Genomic DNA, 19493 nt, shown 5'->3' with positions numbered 1-19493 from the left:
GCTGAAGCAGTGCTTTAATTTCACTGCATATCAAGTATCATCACTTTTTTAATGTACTCTGCAGGGCGCACAGCTCACTCCGCAATGCTCACTCGTCACTACTCACCATCACTCTCGACTAACTGTTTGCTATTCACTTTTCATTTTTGCACTTTCATAAACATTTCCACAGCTGTTCGCCAGCTATTTGCTTCACTTAAAGCTTGAAGCTTTAAACACATAGACGGCTGACCTACGCGACGTAGCGACAACGAAAATTTCGTGCCTGCAAATGTCGGCATGAAGCCAGCCTCATGAACATTTTGAAGACGACAGCTGATTTTATATGTACTTTTGACATTCAGCCTATGTAATTTGTATAAATTACAACTCCTTACAATATTACAAGAAAACGTTTGCCTTGTTTTAATGGCAGCGTGTGATGAAGTGACGGTGAATTACTTGAAACTAATAGGTCGATTCTTTATAGAGGCAGCACTACAGATGCCGCTTGTCGTCGGAAAAGTTTGAAATGGTTTTAATTCAGCGACAGTAATAGTTGCTGCATGTCGCTTGTCGTCGCCTATGTGTTTCATCCTTTACTCGCTCGCCCGATGTTGGTTTTGGTGTGTTTTCTCAGGCTACCATATTTTATAACGGAATTTTCAACAATACTTTGGCAGCGCGTCTCTTGACTTTATGCAAAGCAATAAAAAGGGGTTTTATGACCTTGTAAGCGATTATGCTCCGAAGTGTTGTAAGGAATTAAAAGCAAATCTGCGCAATAAAATAGTGGCGGCATACGATTTAACACACGTAGCGCGTAATGCCGTTTAGTTTAAACTGAAGACCGCACGATGGTTTGTTGGAGACTTAAGAGAAACTTAATTTGTATATATAGCTGTTCTGTTCGCTAAAGGAAGAATTTTAGTTTAATAACAGAATACGTAATATTTATTTTCAAGTTATGACTTTATTTTTGAGCCCCAATTCTCTATTGCTATAGAAAATAGTCCCACCATGTCACATGGACATATACCGCTCACTACTTGAATTTTACGTTTTCATACACTAAACAAACTTAATTTACCCTAAGTATATCAAGGAGTTTGTAACTCCTCATGAAGTCGCTCATTTGTCAGAACCGCCGATATCTCACCGCTATGATTATATTTGCTTTACAAACTGCTCGATCAAAATCAAGTCAACAGGTTTTGATTAATGTCAATTGCCTTCTTGCTTTAAAATAAAATTTCCAAACTCTGAAATATCTTAAAAACATGTAGAAAGCAAGGCAAGGTGTCTGTTTACTAGATAATTCGACAGAAATAATAAATTGGTTACTGACCCCATGAATGAAAATGTGACATTTCGTTTTGTTCATGATATGGCGTATCGCAATCTTCTCTCTGTCAATTTTAGTGAGAGTTATTCTCTCTCAAACACTTGCTTGCTTGGGCTGCCAAATTCAGCATATTTGGATTAGCTTTTAATACTATAGTAAGGAATTGATATCAATATCTGGTACAAGAATTTCTCACTTCATATATTTATCCATATGGCAACCTTAATAAAATTTAGAAAATAAAACTCACTCCTGATATCTGTTGGAAAGTTCATTGACTCTTAGACGCTTTCCTTTCCTTAATGTAAATTCAAACATAAGCCCATTCACGCCTATTTCCCTAAAAAAACAGTCTATTACTTTTTGAATTCCTTTTCATTTAATTACACCAACATTTAATGGGCAACACCTCGTTAACACCGTTATTAAATTTTGCGATAAACATAATTTATGTGCAGAGACAATAAATTATTAAATGTCAACAACAACAAGGATACGAAAGGTAATGAACATTAAAAGTTGAAATGTACGAAGCCAAGAAGGCATTTATGAAATTTAATGATTATTATTTGAAAGCTTTAGGTTGTGTCATTAAGAAGTCAGCGAATTATTACAAAATATTTTCTTAAGTAAACTTTAAACTTTTTGTATCGAGAGCAAATGCGAGTGCTTACATACATATAATTTACTATGCAAATGCCGTTTAAGGGCTTTAGAAATTTACTTCCTTCAATAGCAGGAAACTCAAATGCACGTAGACACACATTTGCTTCTAAGTTGTATCTCCAGACTACAAAGTAGCTGGATTACTGTTAAGCTGCTAAAAAGCTTATTGTCAGATTTCATTTGCTACCTTGCTATTCTGTCAAAAGATTTTTCCATATGAATACTATACAACCTAAATACACATATACCTCACCTATGGCATGTACTTTCTTTCAAAAATCAGGAGCACAAAAATTAATGTCCTGTAATTTACTCCTATTCTTCTCACCCACAACTTTGCTTCCTTGGCCTGCCAGATTTTCCGTTAGCTTGTGCGTAAAGTGTGATAAAATTATACGCATTGTAAAATATTTGTGCCATGACAGCAATGAAAAATCACTTCAGACATGGCCATTACTCAGCAACCGACAAAGAGAGACAGGGAAGTTGAACACGCTATCGCTTCCGGTTTTGAAGTGTGATGAGTGATTGCTGATGAGTTTGATTTTTAGTGCCGCAGCGAAGGTAATTGAAAAGAAAAATGTTAAAACAGACAGGATATCATAAAGTTATTTTCATAGCTTGGCAGCCGAGCAGCGGTAGTAAATTTGGTGGGTAAGAATGTCATGAGTCAGATGGAAAAATGACAATAAAAGTGGGTTCTAAGAAATACCTGTGTCATTAACTAAAACATGTATTCCAAAAAATATATAAAAGACCTAGTTTTTCGGCGTCTAAAATTATTCTCTCCGTCTTGATTGGAAATTGAAACTTTCAACCAGTACAAAATGTTCTCAAACTAAATCTTTCCATATAAAGACTAAATTCCAATCGTTCAGTTTATATGGCAGCTTGTGGTATAGTGGTCCGATATCGGCGGTCCCGACAAATCAGCAGCTTCTTTGGGAGAAAAGGACGTGATTTCGGATTCATATCTCGACAAATGATGGATTGGTTCGTATATATTCAGACGGATTAATGGACAGACAGACCGACATAACTAAATTGACTCAACTCGTTATGCTGATCACTTACCATACTATACATATTTTTATGCGGTGTCCGATGTTAAAAACTTCTCTCTCTGAGTCATCTTTAAAATGTTCGCTCGAAAAATTCACTTCTTATCAATCGGTCTTGTTGAGAATAGCTTTGATTTGATTTTATTTCTAGGCATTTACCTTTGAAAAGATTTTAAGGAACATTTATTACCCTTTGATAGAGGGTTAAGGAAAAATAATACCTGGATTATTGTACTCGGTACATGACGACTTGTATTTTTTACTTTTTAGTTCTGTTTTGTTTCGTCTTCCTTAAAGGTTCAGTAGGGTAATCTGGCCTGTTTTTTGATATGTTTTTTCATAGAAATATTTATTCTACAATAGAACCTTTTTTACATGTTATGAGGTATATCGTGAAGTATATAAACACGTTTTTTCGGATTTTTTAATGACATCTGTCGGTGAATGACATGCGTTTTTTCATTGGCGGACTCGATTTCTCATGTTTGGATCATCTGAAACACAAAAACCCAATTTATTCTTAAAAAATACGTGAATAGTTATCGTTCTTACTAGAATCATGAAAAAATGTTGATAAATAAAAAAATAATTAACATTTTTTTTTAATCTTTCCTCATGTTTTTCATAAATTTTGTCATAACATTGTCAATAATATAAAAATTATGAATTTAGTAGGGACGATAGCCACGCTGTTGGGTTCAGTGCCCGCTGGACTTACCACTTGTGCCAAATTGCGTGTTTTAAAAATAAAACCTCTGATTTCACTTTTAACTCGTATAAACGCTTTTATTTTACAATAAAAATTCGCCTTCTAAAGGCCGTATAGAGGGGGTTCCGGACACGTTAATTTCACAATTGTGTTGATAAAAAATGATTAAAATTGTTGTATTCACAAATTATTGTTTGATAAAAAGTTATTAAAATTGTTGCATTCACAAATTATAGACGCAAATTATGGAGATCGATAATTAGCGGCGTGTGGCGAAAAGGCGACGTGCTTTCGGTAATGGACGAATCGATACTGCTTGTGTGAAAGCGGACCCTTTTTCCATGGAGTGATGTGGTGTGTGTTTTAGTGTGTGGATCCTGCGCTCGCGCGTGTGGGTGGTGTTGATGTGAAGTGTGGTGATGTCGAGGTGAGTGTGGTGAGTGTGCGTGTTAGTGATGGGTGTAGGTGTGGTGTGGGGCAAGCGATTAAGGCTCATTTAGCCACACGCGTTTTGTGAATATTTAAAAAAAATTAAGTAAATTGATTGAGTAGTTCGACCGGAATCATGACCGCCAGGTTAAAAAAAGTGTGTGTTTGAGAAAAACGCGTTTAAAGTTTTTGAGCGTTCCGAACGTCGAGCGGTATTAATATTTTTGGGCATTTTTCGAACCTTCCAATGGTAAAGTGGGTTTCTACTTTAATTCTAACGGTATAAGAGAACAGAAAAAGCACAAAAAAAAATTAAAAAGGATTACCCTACTGACCCTTTAATCTTCTTCTGAACTATAAAAATTTCATTTAAATAACAAGCATATACAGCTACGACTTATCCAAAATATTTAGTGCAGCTCTAGTTTAGAAAAGGTCAAGAAAATTTTGAATTTTTTTATCCTAGAAACAAAACAACGCTGCAAATACAAAAACGCACCATATAGTAAGTACCCGACCCAATATTCAATGCAGTTACAATGCGCATGAAAGCAACAACAAGTCGTAAGGATGCGTTACATGCTTATGGGTTAGCGACCTTTGCCTTTCATCCTTCGAAGGTTGCATACCTGAACTGTCACTGACTATTTCTTTGACCTTCGTTTATGTCTATCAATTCTCATACACTTTAAATGCATTTTCCCAGAAATAGTTTGCCATTGACTTGGTTTAGTTATCGCTTCTCGGCCTTATGGCTAAGATCAAAGTGTAGTATCTGTTCTTATCAGCTTAACATCTGATAGATCCTCCATCGGAGGACAACAAATGTTAAACTGATTTTTGGAAATCGACGGAGTGTTTTAGGGGCTTGCTCCACCTCCATCACGGGTTGGCCCGGTATTGCAGTACCACCGGGAATTCGGCCCAAATTTTTTAATACATAGAAAATAATAAAAGTATGAAGTTTGAGTGTTCACTGTCAAGTTTCCTCATTATAATGAGTGGTTATCTTTCGAGTGTTTATATTTCAATAATGTTTGGAAAATATTCCACAAAGCTTAAATTGATCAGGCAAGTGGTATGTATGTACATCAGTGAAGCGCTTTACCTAGCCCGCGGGCGGCCGACTTTATTGCTCTCTCACAGATTTGCTCACACGTATTAGTCAAGCGCTCTCTATACATTGTGGAAAATTAATGTGCATTTGAAAATCACTTGATCAACGACTGTTGACTGCTACGCATGTAATTTGTATGTGCGCGCTGATTAACAATTTTGGTTCAAAACCATGAAAATATTGATTTTTAGTTTTTTGATACAGCCGTTTAGGTGAAAACTTCAACATAAATTCAATATTTAAAATTTTTTGAATTTTAATTTCTTTTTGACACGTGAATTGTCTTTATTTTTGTAATTGATAAAAAATTAATAAGGAATTTCATTAATTTCACAATTTTGTAAAAGTTGTCGAATCACTTTCAAATTTTTTTTATATTAATTAATACTAAAGTTTTGTATTTTTTTTGGGTGTAGCAGCAAGCTCTCTCATACTCCAACACAAGCACACAGTTTGGTAGTGTGCGTTTGGGCATCACTGATGTACATGGAATATTAAAAAGGAAAGTAATACTTTACGCGCTTTATATCTATATACACTCAGTCCTTTTTTTACGCGATCTTTTTTTACGCTATTTCACTTTAACGCGGTTATTTTTGCAGCGCAAATTCCTTTTTTTACGCGAAATTCTCACTTTAACGCGATTGCTTGTTTTCGTTTTGCTTGCTTGTTTACATATTTTTACGCGTAATAATTTTTGAATATGTCGGCGCACCCTAATAGTGTGTGGATATTGGATATTGACACCGAGATAGACGATCATCCAATTAAAGCAGAGACGATTAAGCAAGGTTTTAAACTTGCAGCAGAATAGGAAAATTATTTTGTAGCAAATGATACTGATGCCGAACGTGCACGAATTTTTCAAAAAGAATTGAGTCTCTGTATTTTAAGATATAAAGAACTACATCGGAATTTATTGGGTCCAAAAAGAAGCATTCAAACAAAATTAACTGAATTGCACCATAAATTCAGTTAATTTTGTCAGTCGGAGATGCTTAGTCAATCAGAACATCAATCCATAGTTCATACTATTCATATATCAGCGCCGGCCATCAAAATAAGCGGCTAAGAATAATTTCCACTACGGGTAATGACAGTGATTGAACAGCATTCAACGGTTTTTTTTTTCAATAAATCTACCTATTTTCTATTTCCTTCTCTTTTATATATGGTTTTTGTTTTGTATTTTTTATTTTGTTATGAATGAATAAATCATATGTATGAAATTTGAAACTGATTGTATTGTTTTTGAATATTTTTTTGCGCGCATATTTTGTTATACGCGATATTTTTTATATTCGGAACCAATTCGTCAGTTAATATAGGAAAACTAACCATTTTTACGCGATTTTTTTTTACGCGATTAGTGGCAGAACCAATAATCGCGTAAAAAAAGGACTAAGTGTACTATATATAAAAGGAAATTTTTGTTTAAGTTACATCATTTATAACACGGCTGAACCGATTTGGCTGAAAATTGGTGAAGAGGTAGCTTAGAACCAGGGTAAGGACATAGGATACCTTTTATCTTCTTATGTCAAAGTTTAATAGAACTCATAAATACAAAAATTATATTTTAAATCATAAGTATTTGTTCAAAACTCATGTTTGTAGGAATAATTTGAATATCTGCGTACAGTCTTAAACAGAGTCTTATCAAAAATAATACAATTGCTAAATATTTGGAATAGAAGAAAAGAACTGCAACCAAATACGCAGTGAAATAGATTCTAACTGGCTCAGTAATCAGTCGTTGAGTATGTAAAGGGTGATTTTTTAAGAGCTTGATAACTTTTTTTTTTTAAAAAAAACGCATAAAATTTGCAAAATCTCATCGGTTCTTTATTTGAAACGTTAGATTGGTTCATGACATTTACTTTTTGAAGATAATTTCATTTAAATGTTGACCGCGGCTGCGTCTTAGGTGGTCCATTCGGAAAGTCCAATTTTGGGCAACTTTTTCGAGCATTTCGGCCGGAATAGCCCGAATTTCTTCGGAAATGTTGTCTTCCAAAGCTGGAATAGTTGCTGGCTTATTTCTGTAGACTTTAGACTTGACGTAGCCCCACAAAAAATAGTCTAAAGGCGTTAAATCGCATGATCTTGGTGGCCAACTTACGGGTCCATTTCTTGAGATGAATTGTTGTCCGAAGTTTTCCCTCAAAATGGCCATAGAATCGCGAGCTGTGTGGCATGTAGCGCCATCTTGTTGAAACCACATGTCAACCAAGTTCAGTTCTTCCATTTTTGGCAACAAAAAGTTTGTTAGCATCGAACGATAGCGATCGCCATTGACCGTAACGTTGCGTCCAACAGCATCTTTGAAAAAATACGGTCCAATGATTCCACCAGCGTACAAACCACACCAAACAGTGCATTTTTCGGGATGCATGGGCAGTTCTTGAACGGCTTCTGGTTGCTCTTCACCCCAAATGCGGCAATTTTGCTTATTTACGTAGCCATTCAACCAGAAATGAGCCTCATCGCTGAACAAAATTTGTCGATAAACACATTTCGAACCGAACACTGATTTTGGTAATAAAATTCAATGATTTGCAAGCGTTGCTCGTTAGTAAGTCTATTCATGATGAAATGTCAAAGCATACTGAGCATCTTTCTCTTTGACACCATGTCTGAAATCCCACGTGATCTGTCAAATACTAATGCATGAAAATCCTAACCTCAAAAAAATCACCCGTTATTATACCACGTGCATCCCAAAAGACTGATGTCATAACCTCTCCAGCCGCCGTTTTCGTTTTTCCACGCCTGAGAGCCGGTTCATCATGTGCAGGCCATTAGAATGACTGTCGATTGGACTCCAGTGGGAAATATGTTTCAACCACTGATGAAAAATTTCGGCTTTATTCCGATTAGAGAGCACTTAAGCACTTTTCAGAATCAGTTATTCGTTTTTTTTGTTGGATCATGAAATTGCGAGGCACCTACATTGCTCATTTCGCCTGTTTCCAGCTTGGCAAATATCTTTTCAAAGGTGGATTTCCCTGAGCCCAAATTCAACAGTATTTTTCCCAAAAAAGCAATGATTTATTAACACACGAAATGGTTTATGATCCATTTTTTTGTAAACTAACACAAGTTGCTTCAAAAAAATGCTGTATCTCATGAACTAATAGAAATCATATAGATGTAGTAGTAGTATTATCTATGTATCAGCCACAGTGAAGCGTGGACGAGTCCTCTAGTATAATATACATACATTGTGACAAAAAGGTACTCCGAAATTGTAATATAAATTCCCCGAGTAAATGATATTTCAAAAAAATGTGAACAGTTTATTCGCAGCAGTTGGTTAAGTTGGTACACATCGGTAGTCCGTCGCGATTTTAACATAGGATAAAAATATCGAACAAAGAGTTTGCCTCAAATTTTGTACTTCTAACTAAATTTCCTGTGCGGTATCGTTGGAAAAGGCTTACGGTGATTCAGTTTTATCAAAAACACACAGGTACAAAGCTTTCAAAGACATCTTCAACTGATGAAAAAGGTTGCTTGAAAATTGTTAGGCAAGTGTTAGAGAGATGAAAAAGAGATCGAGATCTTTCGCGAGTCCGTTTGAATAATTTTGGTGGATATTTTGGTCGAAAGGTTCCGATAAAGCTAATTTTTTTCAAAAAGAGTACAGTAAACATGTCTTTTTGGACAAGATTGATCGTGCGAATTCCGATCCCATATTCATAAAGGTGCTCTCCATCTCTGCCGATGAGACATGGGTTTATGAAATTGACATGCAAACAATTCAATAATCATCGGAATAGAAATCCGTTTTCAGTCGATCGAAGAAATCAAATAAAATATAAAATTCGCTGAAGGAGCTGAAGATCATCACAAAAAATGCTTATGAAAAATGTTTCGAGGAGAGAAAAAATCGTTAGCATAAGTGTGTTACATCTGGTGGGTACTACTTTGAAGGCGACAAAATAAATATTAATTAATGACTGAAAATTTTGCGTTTCATTTACAATTTTCTTTTTTTGTCACAATACGAAGGGACATTACCCAAAAATTAGGTTATGTTTAGAGTTTGATCTCAGTTTGATGATCATAATATCTGTGTATTGCAATACGGAATATATTTAATTAAATTGTTTATTTATTTCGCACACATATGGTACCTATCAATAAATCTATATTCTTGATAGACTTTCACCCACATTTTTATTGGATTACAATTCTTCATGCCAGTTTATTATTACTATTTATTTGCCATAAAGTTCGCACCAACTGTCAGTTCCAACAGAAACTATGCAAACAGCAGGTGTGGACGTTGCGATAGTTTTTTGCTAGTTTCGAATATTCCGCTCGTGGCTTATTTGAATATTTTCCAATGCCATAAAACGGGCACAGTCAGAGGCAGACACAAGTCGGACGCAGCTGCTGTTGTTGTGCATTTGAAATGCCAAGTTTTATTAGTTTTCTGCATAAAAAAAACCAAAAATTCAATAAATCTATGACTTTGCAGCGATGAAGAAAATATTTATGAAATATTGATTTATGCTTGTAGTTACATTATTATTGCGTTGGAGGAAAGCTAGTTTTGGCTAAGCCCTGCAGAAATTCAATAAATAGTTCTTAATAAGTTTTAGCTAGTCCTGAGACGAATATTCTTGTGTAATGTAGCTCTAAGTACATACAATCTCAAAGTCACACATAAATATGTATATTAGAGCAGCCTGTTTTACTGAGAGCCAACAAAATGGAAAAATCGATCATGCCTAAATTTGTCTAGTGATCATTCTATACAACTTTGAACAAGATACTAGGAGTCTAAAACTGGTTTTGAGCCAGCGAAGTTTTTAAGGGATCATAAAAAATTGTTTGTCAGTTTTTGAGATATCTGAATGAAATTTAATATATGTATATGAAGATGCATTTTGATAGTCTATTGATCATTTGTCGTAATCGGCCAGGTCAGACAACCATATCACATATCTCCCCTACAAGCGATTGCCCAGAATTTTTAAATTTCACCTTAAAAATCGTTGGCTCTAAATCGGTTTTAGCCTCTTAAGCAAAGTTTGCAGAATGATACGTAGAATCAACATACGCGATTTTATAGAAAAATTGAACAAGTGACACTCTGCTAATTTTATTTTCAAAAATTTATTCGTCGGCTCTCTTTGCTTCCAGCAAAAATTTGCGAAGCAATATAGAAAACAATCCAATCACAACCTCACCGAAAGAGAAGAGCTTTCAAATTCGAAAGTTTTAGGTTATGAGCTTTCATATAATAACGGCATTTTTTTAATATTTGGGAACGCATTTCTAAAATAGTCAACCAAATGTCTCTTGTCTTGAATTAATTGCTAGGTGTTGATTACAGTTCAATCGAATCATTGAACCCGCAATCATTTTCATTCAAATGCCTCTTCATATATACCTGAATAGTGATGTACTTTCCACGCAACATCCTCTCACTCCATACCCACTGCTCCCCCAACTACAACAACAATTTATACTGACAGCATAAAATATGTGAAATTAAATTATGCTCGGCATGGATAGCAGGAAACAGCAACAACAAAAACAATAACAACAACATGTGTGTTCAGCATCCAACAACAATATGTCTTGGGAGCGGGGCACGAGCGGGACAAGCGTCTGCTGTGAATGGAAGCGAAGATGTGGGCTGGGAAGAAAGGAATGCAGCTCACATTACATCCTGCCGAAGGATATTGCATCCTTTGTTGTTAATTCAAGAACTTAAGTGAAAGTAAATAGAGTCAAAGTGGACGGACATTAAAGTAAATGATGACACTGCTCGCTATCTCATGCAAATAAGCTGCACGACACGGATACGCTCGTAATGCTGGGTGTAAATACTTTTTGTAGCGATTCAAATGGCTCTCAAGCTTGTAGTGGTCTATTCTGTTTCACTATGCAGAAAGCAATAAATTGAATTTTGCGGGGGTATACATAAATATGGGTGGCGTAAACTTAAAAATATTTTACTTTACTTTGGAAATCATCTCAGCATATGCTACACAAGTGGGAACGTTTAATTTGTAGTTAGGGCGTATATTTATGCATGAACCGAGTATTTTATGCTTGCCACGATGTCTGTAACATCCAGAATGATACATAGTAGACCTTATAAAAGAAATGTATATATAACGTCCGGCTGTCTGCGAACTAGACCCTTAGAGTTGCAGATATTGCCCACGTCCTTTTATCACCAAGAAGCAACTCCAATTTTGACACCGGCTCTTATAAAGTCCTCTTGTATCATTATTGATTTATCGCGTGGTTATTAACCGATTCCACCTATTTCAAGCTGTCGAAATGATATGTGACAAGTTCAAATCGTCAGATCATTCTGGTGATTTATTATACATAACCCTGTATCTATCTCGATTACCGTTAGGTGAACAAAACTTTTATGCTTTATAGCAACATGTTGCAAGAGTATCAAAGTGGTCTTCTTCTTCTCCCTTATTGGCGTAGATATAGTATACCTATTTATAAATAATTGTATTCGATTGTAATTTGGAGTTATTTTAAGAAGATACTTTCAAGTTTATTTATTAATAGCTATAAAATATTGAGACCTGTGCAATCTAGTGTCGTTAGAAAGCTATCAGCTGACTCGTTTCTACAGGAAAAATCCCATTTTTTTACTGATAATATCTACATGGACGGTAGAATTGGTAGAAACAGACGGTAGAAGCAATGATGAGTGTTCAGTTATATTGAGCCCTCATAAGACAGCTGGTATCAACTGATTCTGTCTACGGGTTGGCGACGGTCACTAACTGAAGCATAAGTCACATGGAGTAAAACCTGTGGGTCTAGGTCGACGTTCAACGGTGCATCCTTCAAATCTCAGTCGTCCAGGGAATTTTGGTTATAGAAATTGAACAGTATAGAGCTTTTTCATTTATGTGTAGACATACATAATGAGCCGACATTGGCTGTTATATTTTCTATGAAAAAATTATATATGAACATATGTATGGCTGAGTGATGGTTAAAGCAATCACATTTTGGCCCAGCATGGATCTCAACAAATTCCCTTATTAACGTAGCCAAATATAGAGAAATGGTTTCGACAATAGAACAGTTAATATTAGCGAACTTTTTTATTTAACTAACTAGATATCTTAACCAAATTTGCCTTGGATTATTGTCTCAGGAAGTAGTGCAATCTCCGAAGCAATTGCAGATTGGAGCTGTAGCTGTCGTACAAACTGAACGATGGGATCAAGGTATTGTATAGATATGGATAGGGTGCATTCTCCGAAGAAATCATTTGGATCGAATCACCATAATCACCATGTAACCGCCATATAAACTGACCAAAGCTCTCATAAGGAATATTTTGTATTTGAGAGGGTATTAGAGTAATGTCCTCTCCTCTCTTTTCGAACTTGAGTGAAATATTTTATACCGCAAAGAACACTATCGCTTTAAAACAATAATGTGGGTTACTCTTTCTTCCGATATTCATATGTATGTTGTATATTTTTTAAGAAAAGCTTTACAATGCGGAGAAATACCACTATTATTTTAAAAAAGAACCGAACCACTCTGTTTTTTCTACTTTGGCATATTTTATTTAGGCTAATTCCGGTATCTTGATCCACTCACTGAAAAATCATCCACTCATACCCAATCGCCATAGATCAAGGTACTGTATAAATTAGATGTTCCATTAAATGCAGTTGTTCAACTATTCAAGGCGATTTAAAAATAAATTGAGATAGATTAAATTTGGTACTTGTGATAACATAGTTACATATAGTTATATTTATCACAAGCTTTTGTATATGTACATAAATAAAATCATTTATGACCTCTTAAAGCTACTGAATGCCTTTAATGGCTAACTGAACTTATTATTCTTTTTTTTAGCTAATCTTGGTGGCTTTATATGAGTGTATAGACGCATACATACCGCTCATCGTAGACAAGCGCCAGTAAGACATTCGAAGGTCCTAAAAGTGAAATGAGCTAACACCGAAACCAAAACAAATGAAAGCCAAATAAATGATGTAGTAAAGATAAAGGTGGGGCATCTGAAAGGAAATTGAGTAATTGTAAGCGACGCTACATACACACTTACAAACATATTATTTGGGAATTTACGAATATGTTCGAAGAGAAGGAGTAAGTGGACATTAAGTAAGAATATTAGAGGCTAACATAAAGAGCCAAGACCACAAAAGTAATCACTCTCTCAAGATGGTCACATATGCATTTATCCCGGCGTCACAGCGAAGCTTAAAGAAGGATAGCGTGAAATTAATAAAATATCAAGAAAGCGAATAAACAAAATGTCTCTAGAAAGCGCACAGAGCAAAAAGAACATTTACTACTTACCAGCCGCCACCGGATGGAGGGAGGCGACTGGCCAAATATTATTAAAATAAAATAAAATAGTGAAAGTAAAAGGAAAATGATGACAAATAACAAAATAAAGTGGTGTAAACAACAACATTAAGTGCAAAAAATAATGAAGCGAAGAAGAAATAAGCTTGGAACTTGTGGATTGCATTGAGAAAGTACTTAGAATTAATAGAAATTTAATGAAAATAAATAAATTCTTATAAAAAGTATCGAAATGCTGAATTTGCTGCAGCGGAAGATGCTTTACCGCTCAGCAAGCAAACAACACTGCCAACAAATCGTCTGTGTCGTGCCAAATTTACTTAAATTACAAAAGCACTTAAAGTCAGAAAATTATTTAAGGCTTGAAAAGTTAGTGGGAGCATTTTACGTAAACTCACCACACTTAAATATATACTCACCACACCTGAAAGTATAAATTATATATATTATATTATATTTTTATGAAATACTGTCAGCGTAGCAATTTTGGATAGTCGAAAATTAACACAATTGTTGTTGTCACGTAATGAAGACATTCCCCCGCACGTCAGCGACGCATTTACTATCGTTATCGTTATCGCGATCATTATTTGTAATTATCCTTTTACTATTAATTGGTGATTTTCATTTGAACATCTTGCCATTACCAATAAATACAAATATCAAACGTAACTGTATCGGCCAAGCAGCAGCAGAGGTATTCACTTTGGGTTATTTAACCGGTTCACAACGAAGTCCGGGAAATTTGGATTATCAGCGACCAGGTGAGTGGGAGAATATTCTTAACTCAATTGAACTAAATGTCCTCAAGAAAGCCATTGCAGCGCACCTTTAAAATAATACACTCTACTCGAAGAAATCACTCACATAAACACGTTAAATAGAGTCGGATTTTAACTCCAGTTTCAACATAATTACGAAACTCCGAAACAGGAATAATTTTTGCGTGGTTTATTGAATAGACAGTCCGATAAGTCATGATAATTAGATATATATTTATATATAATCACTTAAAAGGTTAGACTTGAATTGACTTAAAGCCGCAGTTAGAGTGCTCAAGATAAAACAAGTTAACCATTTAAAGTTTAACTCAACATGTTTTGATTTTGTATTTGCAAAAGAACCCTCTAAGCGAAGTACATAAAGTTAAATCAAGTCTACTAAGCCCTTCTTCAAACTTAATTTTAATCTATAATCCGATGTCTTGAAAAATTATGATAGCATCACAACTATTTAAACAGTTTCGTAAGCTCAGTACTTCTGAACGAGACTTTATACTCAATTTTTCAAGTGCCTGGGATTATCTAGGAGTAGTGATGAGTTCGGGTAGCAAGCAAAAGTACTTCAGAGGCTATTTTCTAAGGCACATTTCACCAAAATGTCAATGTACATATATGTTAAAATGGGACCGATCTTTAAGTCCACAAGAATACACTGTTTTTCATATTACTACGTATACATAAATATATTTATACTTTTCGATAACTAAAATATGTAATTTTCACCCACCAGGCATTACCATCTCAGGCGCAATCACACTCGCCGTCTCGCAGGTGAATGCCGGCAAACTAAAGGAGCTCGGCCACTCATTGGAATTCATTGTGGCGGAAACATATGGTGATGAAGTGGCGAGCATACGGCAAACGGCCTCACTGTGGACACGACAAGTAGCTGGCTATATTGGACCGCAAGAGACCTGTGTACATGAGGGACGTATGGCGGCCGCTTTCAATTTGCCAATGATTTCCTACGTAAGACAACACAACTCACCATATGTAATATTTTAGAAAATGAAGTAATTATAATATTTCAGTACTGCATACATCGCGACACTTCCAACAAACAGGACTTTCCCACCTTTGCACGTACGCGTCCACCCGACACACAAATCTCCAAATCCGTGGTATCGCTGTTATTAGCTTTTAACTGGACACAGGTGTGTGGAGTTAATCAACCTTTTTTAAGTTTCGCTCTAATGACCTTCTTTCATTATAAACTTTATTCCTAGGTTTCTTTTTTGTACCTGGACGGTCCACATAGTCCCTACCATCCGGTCGCAGAGACCATACAAAACATTTTACACAACGCGGGCGTCAACATACGCGACGTTGAAACGTGGAATACCATCTATCATCACGGCTTCATGGCGAATCCTTTCGATGACTTGGTCGAGCGAACCTACAAAAATACCCGCAGTAAGTAAAATTTTTTTTTTCTATTATTTGACTCGCCAGAGAGGGAAACATGAGACTATATTTTAGCTTCAAATAATTGCAATAAAACTAGTCAATGAGATTTTCAGCTGTGCATTGCTTCCTACTTGAAAAATCCACCACCTTTTTCCAAGACATGCTCTGCATACACATGTGTGCATTGTGTGTATTTATGCATGTCCTTTTCTTCGTCCTTTGTTGTCGTTATCCTGCTGCAGAAATTCTCATCCATTTTATATGCAGTTTTGCAGAAATAGTTTACCATTGACTTGGTTTAGTTATCGCTTCTCGGCCTTATGGCTAAGATCAAAGTGTAGTATCTGTTCTTATCAGCTTAACATCTGATAGATCCTCCATCGGAGGACAACAAATGTTAAACTGATTTTTGGAAATCGACGGAGTGTTTTAGGGGCTTGCTCCACCTCTGTCACGGGTTGGCCCGGTATTGCAGTACCACCGGGAATTCGGCCCAAATTATTTAATTCATTACATTTATTTAATTTCTTTATTTACAATATACTAAATGGGCTATTCCATCTAAAATTTATTTTCAAAGGCATTTCGTGAAAAAAGTTTTTTGTGGTCTTTGAGGCAAAATATTGGACACGTATCTTTTTGTTTTGACACAATTTGAAACTATGAATTTGCAAAGTTTCTTCCTACACATATTTGCGTGTAGAAGAACGGTTATTTTATTATAAGAAACAGCCGACCAGATATACGTCGTTTTTCAAAAAAAAAGAAAGTTCCAAATTAAAAAAAAATTATTGGTTTATAAAATGTACCCTTTGTTTGTAAAATTGAGTCGAATAAATTCACTGGGAAGCTGAGAAAAAATCATAAGAATTCTCTCTTCGCAATTTCGAGAAACTGCAGATGATTTTTTAGGAGAAACTTTTCGCTCCATATGCCGAAGAGCTGCACTTCGAGCTCCAAGAATTGTTTTCCGACAGAAAATCCGCAAAATGCATCAAGTGAAGCTTACTTCGTAGTCGCAATATTTATTCCACGCATCGACTCTTTACTACAGAATAGAATGCTCAACTGAAGTTTTGAAACCGTTGAAATATTGTGACGTAACGAATTTCCGCGCTATAAAACTATCCAGTAAAAGAATGAAAATTCTACCCATCATTGGGATATTGCTGTCGATCCAGATGGAGTCATCAACATGTTATCGATGCTCCAAGACGCAAATTATTCTATTTAAAACAAGTTGTCTACAAATATTTGTATATTCATATAATTTATGTATCTCTTAGTAGCTTTCTATGTATGCGTAAATACAAGTTTTGCGCAAATATGAGTTATCAGCAATCATTAATTAGAACAATTAGTTAGCATTGGTTTTAAATTTGCGTGGATGATTTAATGATAGATGAAGGCTTAGCGATTTATAAAGCTTTAAAAATATAAAAATTCGAGCCATTGGATATTCAAAATTCTATATTGAAATAGTTTTCTAAGATTGATTCGCCTATTTATGCCATATAAACACAAGTATGAATATCGATTGCTGGGACAAGAAATTATAAAACAGAAATCTCGATTATTACTTGAAAGATTCCATTAGCAGCAAGAATAATGTCAAATTCATTTCTTTGAAGCAAGTAGTATGTTGGCAACATTTCAGTTTTTCTCGGCTCACCAATAGTTAGGTTGTTGTTCACCTTATACATAGAAGAGCAATAATAACCGATATCACTTTAAAATTTGTGGGCCGCTCCCGAAACTAAATCTTGGCTACGTGTCTGCACCTAGTTCACTGCGGTGGTATGTTCGTGGTCCCCCACACACAAAATACCACCCAAAGTACACTACAAAGCCAGTTAAGCCTGGTGGGCTAAACATCAACGTGATGCCATGGTCCATGGCTCTGGACCTAAACCGATCGAAAAGTTAAGGGGCGATGACAAGAGAAGCGTAGCAACAGCAAAACCATCGAACAGCACAGAACTTTGGCAAGTTGTTAAGGAACCATGGGCTCAAATCTTTGTGAAGCGTTGTGGGGTCCTTATTGATTCCATGCCACACCGATGCTGTATGTAAACTAAAAAATTTATTTGATAAATAAAACTGTAAATACATACATATATTATACATTAATTAAAAATTTTACAGCTGATCGAGTTCAGGAGGTTTTGACGTTAAGCAATTGCTCTCTCACTTCCAATGAGAGATGAGTTAGGCATATCTACTTATGTATATCTCTGCCGAGAAGTTTGTACAATATTTTGCAAACTTCATCAACCATGTACGCTATCTCTATCGCTATCTGCGCGATATGTGAATTAGGATTTCTAAGGCATTCTTCGTTTGATTTCCGAATCGACTCGCTTTTCCTAAAATATTTATAATTTTCACTTTTGACAAGTTGGAGACTTTAAGCCTAAAACCGGCCAATTTTTTTTTTTCGATAAAAAAAATATTTTTTCATAGTTTTAGGCTAAATAAAACATACGTTAATGCTAAAAGGTTAAAAAAAATCTAAACTTACCTTCCAGGTGAGAAAATATGTTGACCGCCAAAAGGCGGAATGCCTGGTAACGTAATGAAATAATAAAAGTTTAAGGATGATTTTACTTGAAATGTTATTCAGTTCTTTTTATTGTTTTGATGATAAATTTAAAAACATTTGTTATTGTTTGAGAGGCACAGATTTAATTTACACTTAGTACAATACATTTGTGTTTCGGACTTACTTCCCGGAAGTTTGCATACTTTTTTGCCACTGCGGCTCAAAACGTCAGGCATACATACATATGTATGTGCAACTCCATCAAAACGAATGTCATCGGGTGGATCATACGATTTCTTCAATTTTTGTATTTGTGGACTTTGGCTCTGAGGTCTACCGACAGCTCTTTTGGCGTTAGTCTCCCCATAACGACAAAGTACATCAGCCACTTCAATACGAAAATTCGGTAATTTTTTATGATAAATATCTTTACAGTTCATGGAATTAATACGCTGAAAAATGAATTTACTATCGACATATCAATTAAGTGATAAAATAAACGCAAAGTCCATTTTTTGGTCTTAACTCTGATGTGATAGCGATCAAGTTAACTGTCCATCAAATCAACACCACCCATATGGCGGTTATATTCTTTAATTATATTAGGACAGTCTACATCGACGTAGGATTTATTTTTCCGATCATAACGGCATATTTTTAAGGGTTATGAATTGCTATTTAATGTTTTAAATGGCTTAATTCCAGCATACGTGGATACCAGTCGTACTTTTTTTATCTTTCCGTTGAACACAAGATATGTCTACTCCAAAGGCACGGTCAACAAACTCCTCTGAGTATCCACGATCTTTATCTTTTAATTCCACTTCCTTTGTCAGCTTGCAGTTGGGTATTCTGTTAGATCGTCTGCTTCGTAAATAAACAAGAAGTGGAAGAGAGGTATAAAAATTATCAAAGTACAATATGTGGTTTTTGAAATCTGGAATTGTATTTGACGACCTTATGACTACATTGGCTGTTGATCCTAAATCAGGAGTTTTAGGTATTACTTTATTATCGCCATCTCCTTTGTATACTGTAATCTGTACAAAAGCCATTCGAGTCGCAAAAAACAAAAAGTTTCATGCCATATTTATGGGGCTTTGC

General features: G+C 35.4%; 1 protein-coding gene and 2 non-coding genes across 6 annotated transcripts in view; all 3 read left to right on the top strand.

The window, feature by feature from the left end:
* LOC105224279 (speract receptor) overlaps positions 1-19493 on the top strand; it is a 125025-nt gene that overhangs the window by 71169 nt on the left and 34363 nt on the right. For 3 of the 4 annotated variants that reach the window (XM_049457754.1, XM_049457755.1, XM_049457756.1), the window contains 4 exons: positions 13182-14422; positions 15171-15409; positions 15472-15594; positions 15667-15853. In XM_049457754.1, the coding sequence (XP_049313711.1) occupies positions 14185-14422; positions 15171-15409; positions 15472-15594; positions 15667-15853 (787 nt within the window). In that variant the 5' untranslated portion in view covers positions 13182-14184. Of the gene's footprint in view, positions 1-2306; positions 2555-13181; positions 14423-15170; positions 15410-15471; positions 15595-15666; positions 15854-19493 lie in introns of those variants that run through there. The other variant, XM_049457757.1, reaches the window with a different exon arrangement.
* On the top strand, positions 4925-5122 carry LOC125779085 (U2 spliceosomal RNA). The gene has a single exon (XR_007423107.1). It is a non-coding gene; the product is annotated as a U2 spliceosomal RNA (small nuclear RNA).
* Positions 16152-16349, top strand: LOC125779079 (U2 spliceosomal RNA). The gene has a single exon (XR_007423105.1). It is a non-coding gene; the product is annotated as a U2 spliceosomal RNA (small nuclear RNA).

This window comes from Bactrocera dorsalis, chromosome 5 (assembly GCF_023373825.1).
Source record: "Bactrocera dorsalis isolate Fly_Bdor chromosome 5, ASM2337382v1, whole genome shotgun sequence".
Taxonomy (NCBI): Eukaryota; Metazoa; Arthropoda; class Insecta; order Diptera; family Tephritidae; genus Bactrocera; species Bactrocera dorsalis.
Note: the sequence above shows the minus strand (reverse complement) of the source record. Positions and strands in the feature narration are given on the sequence as shown.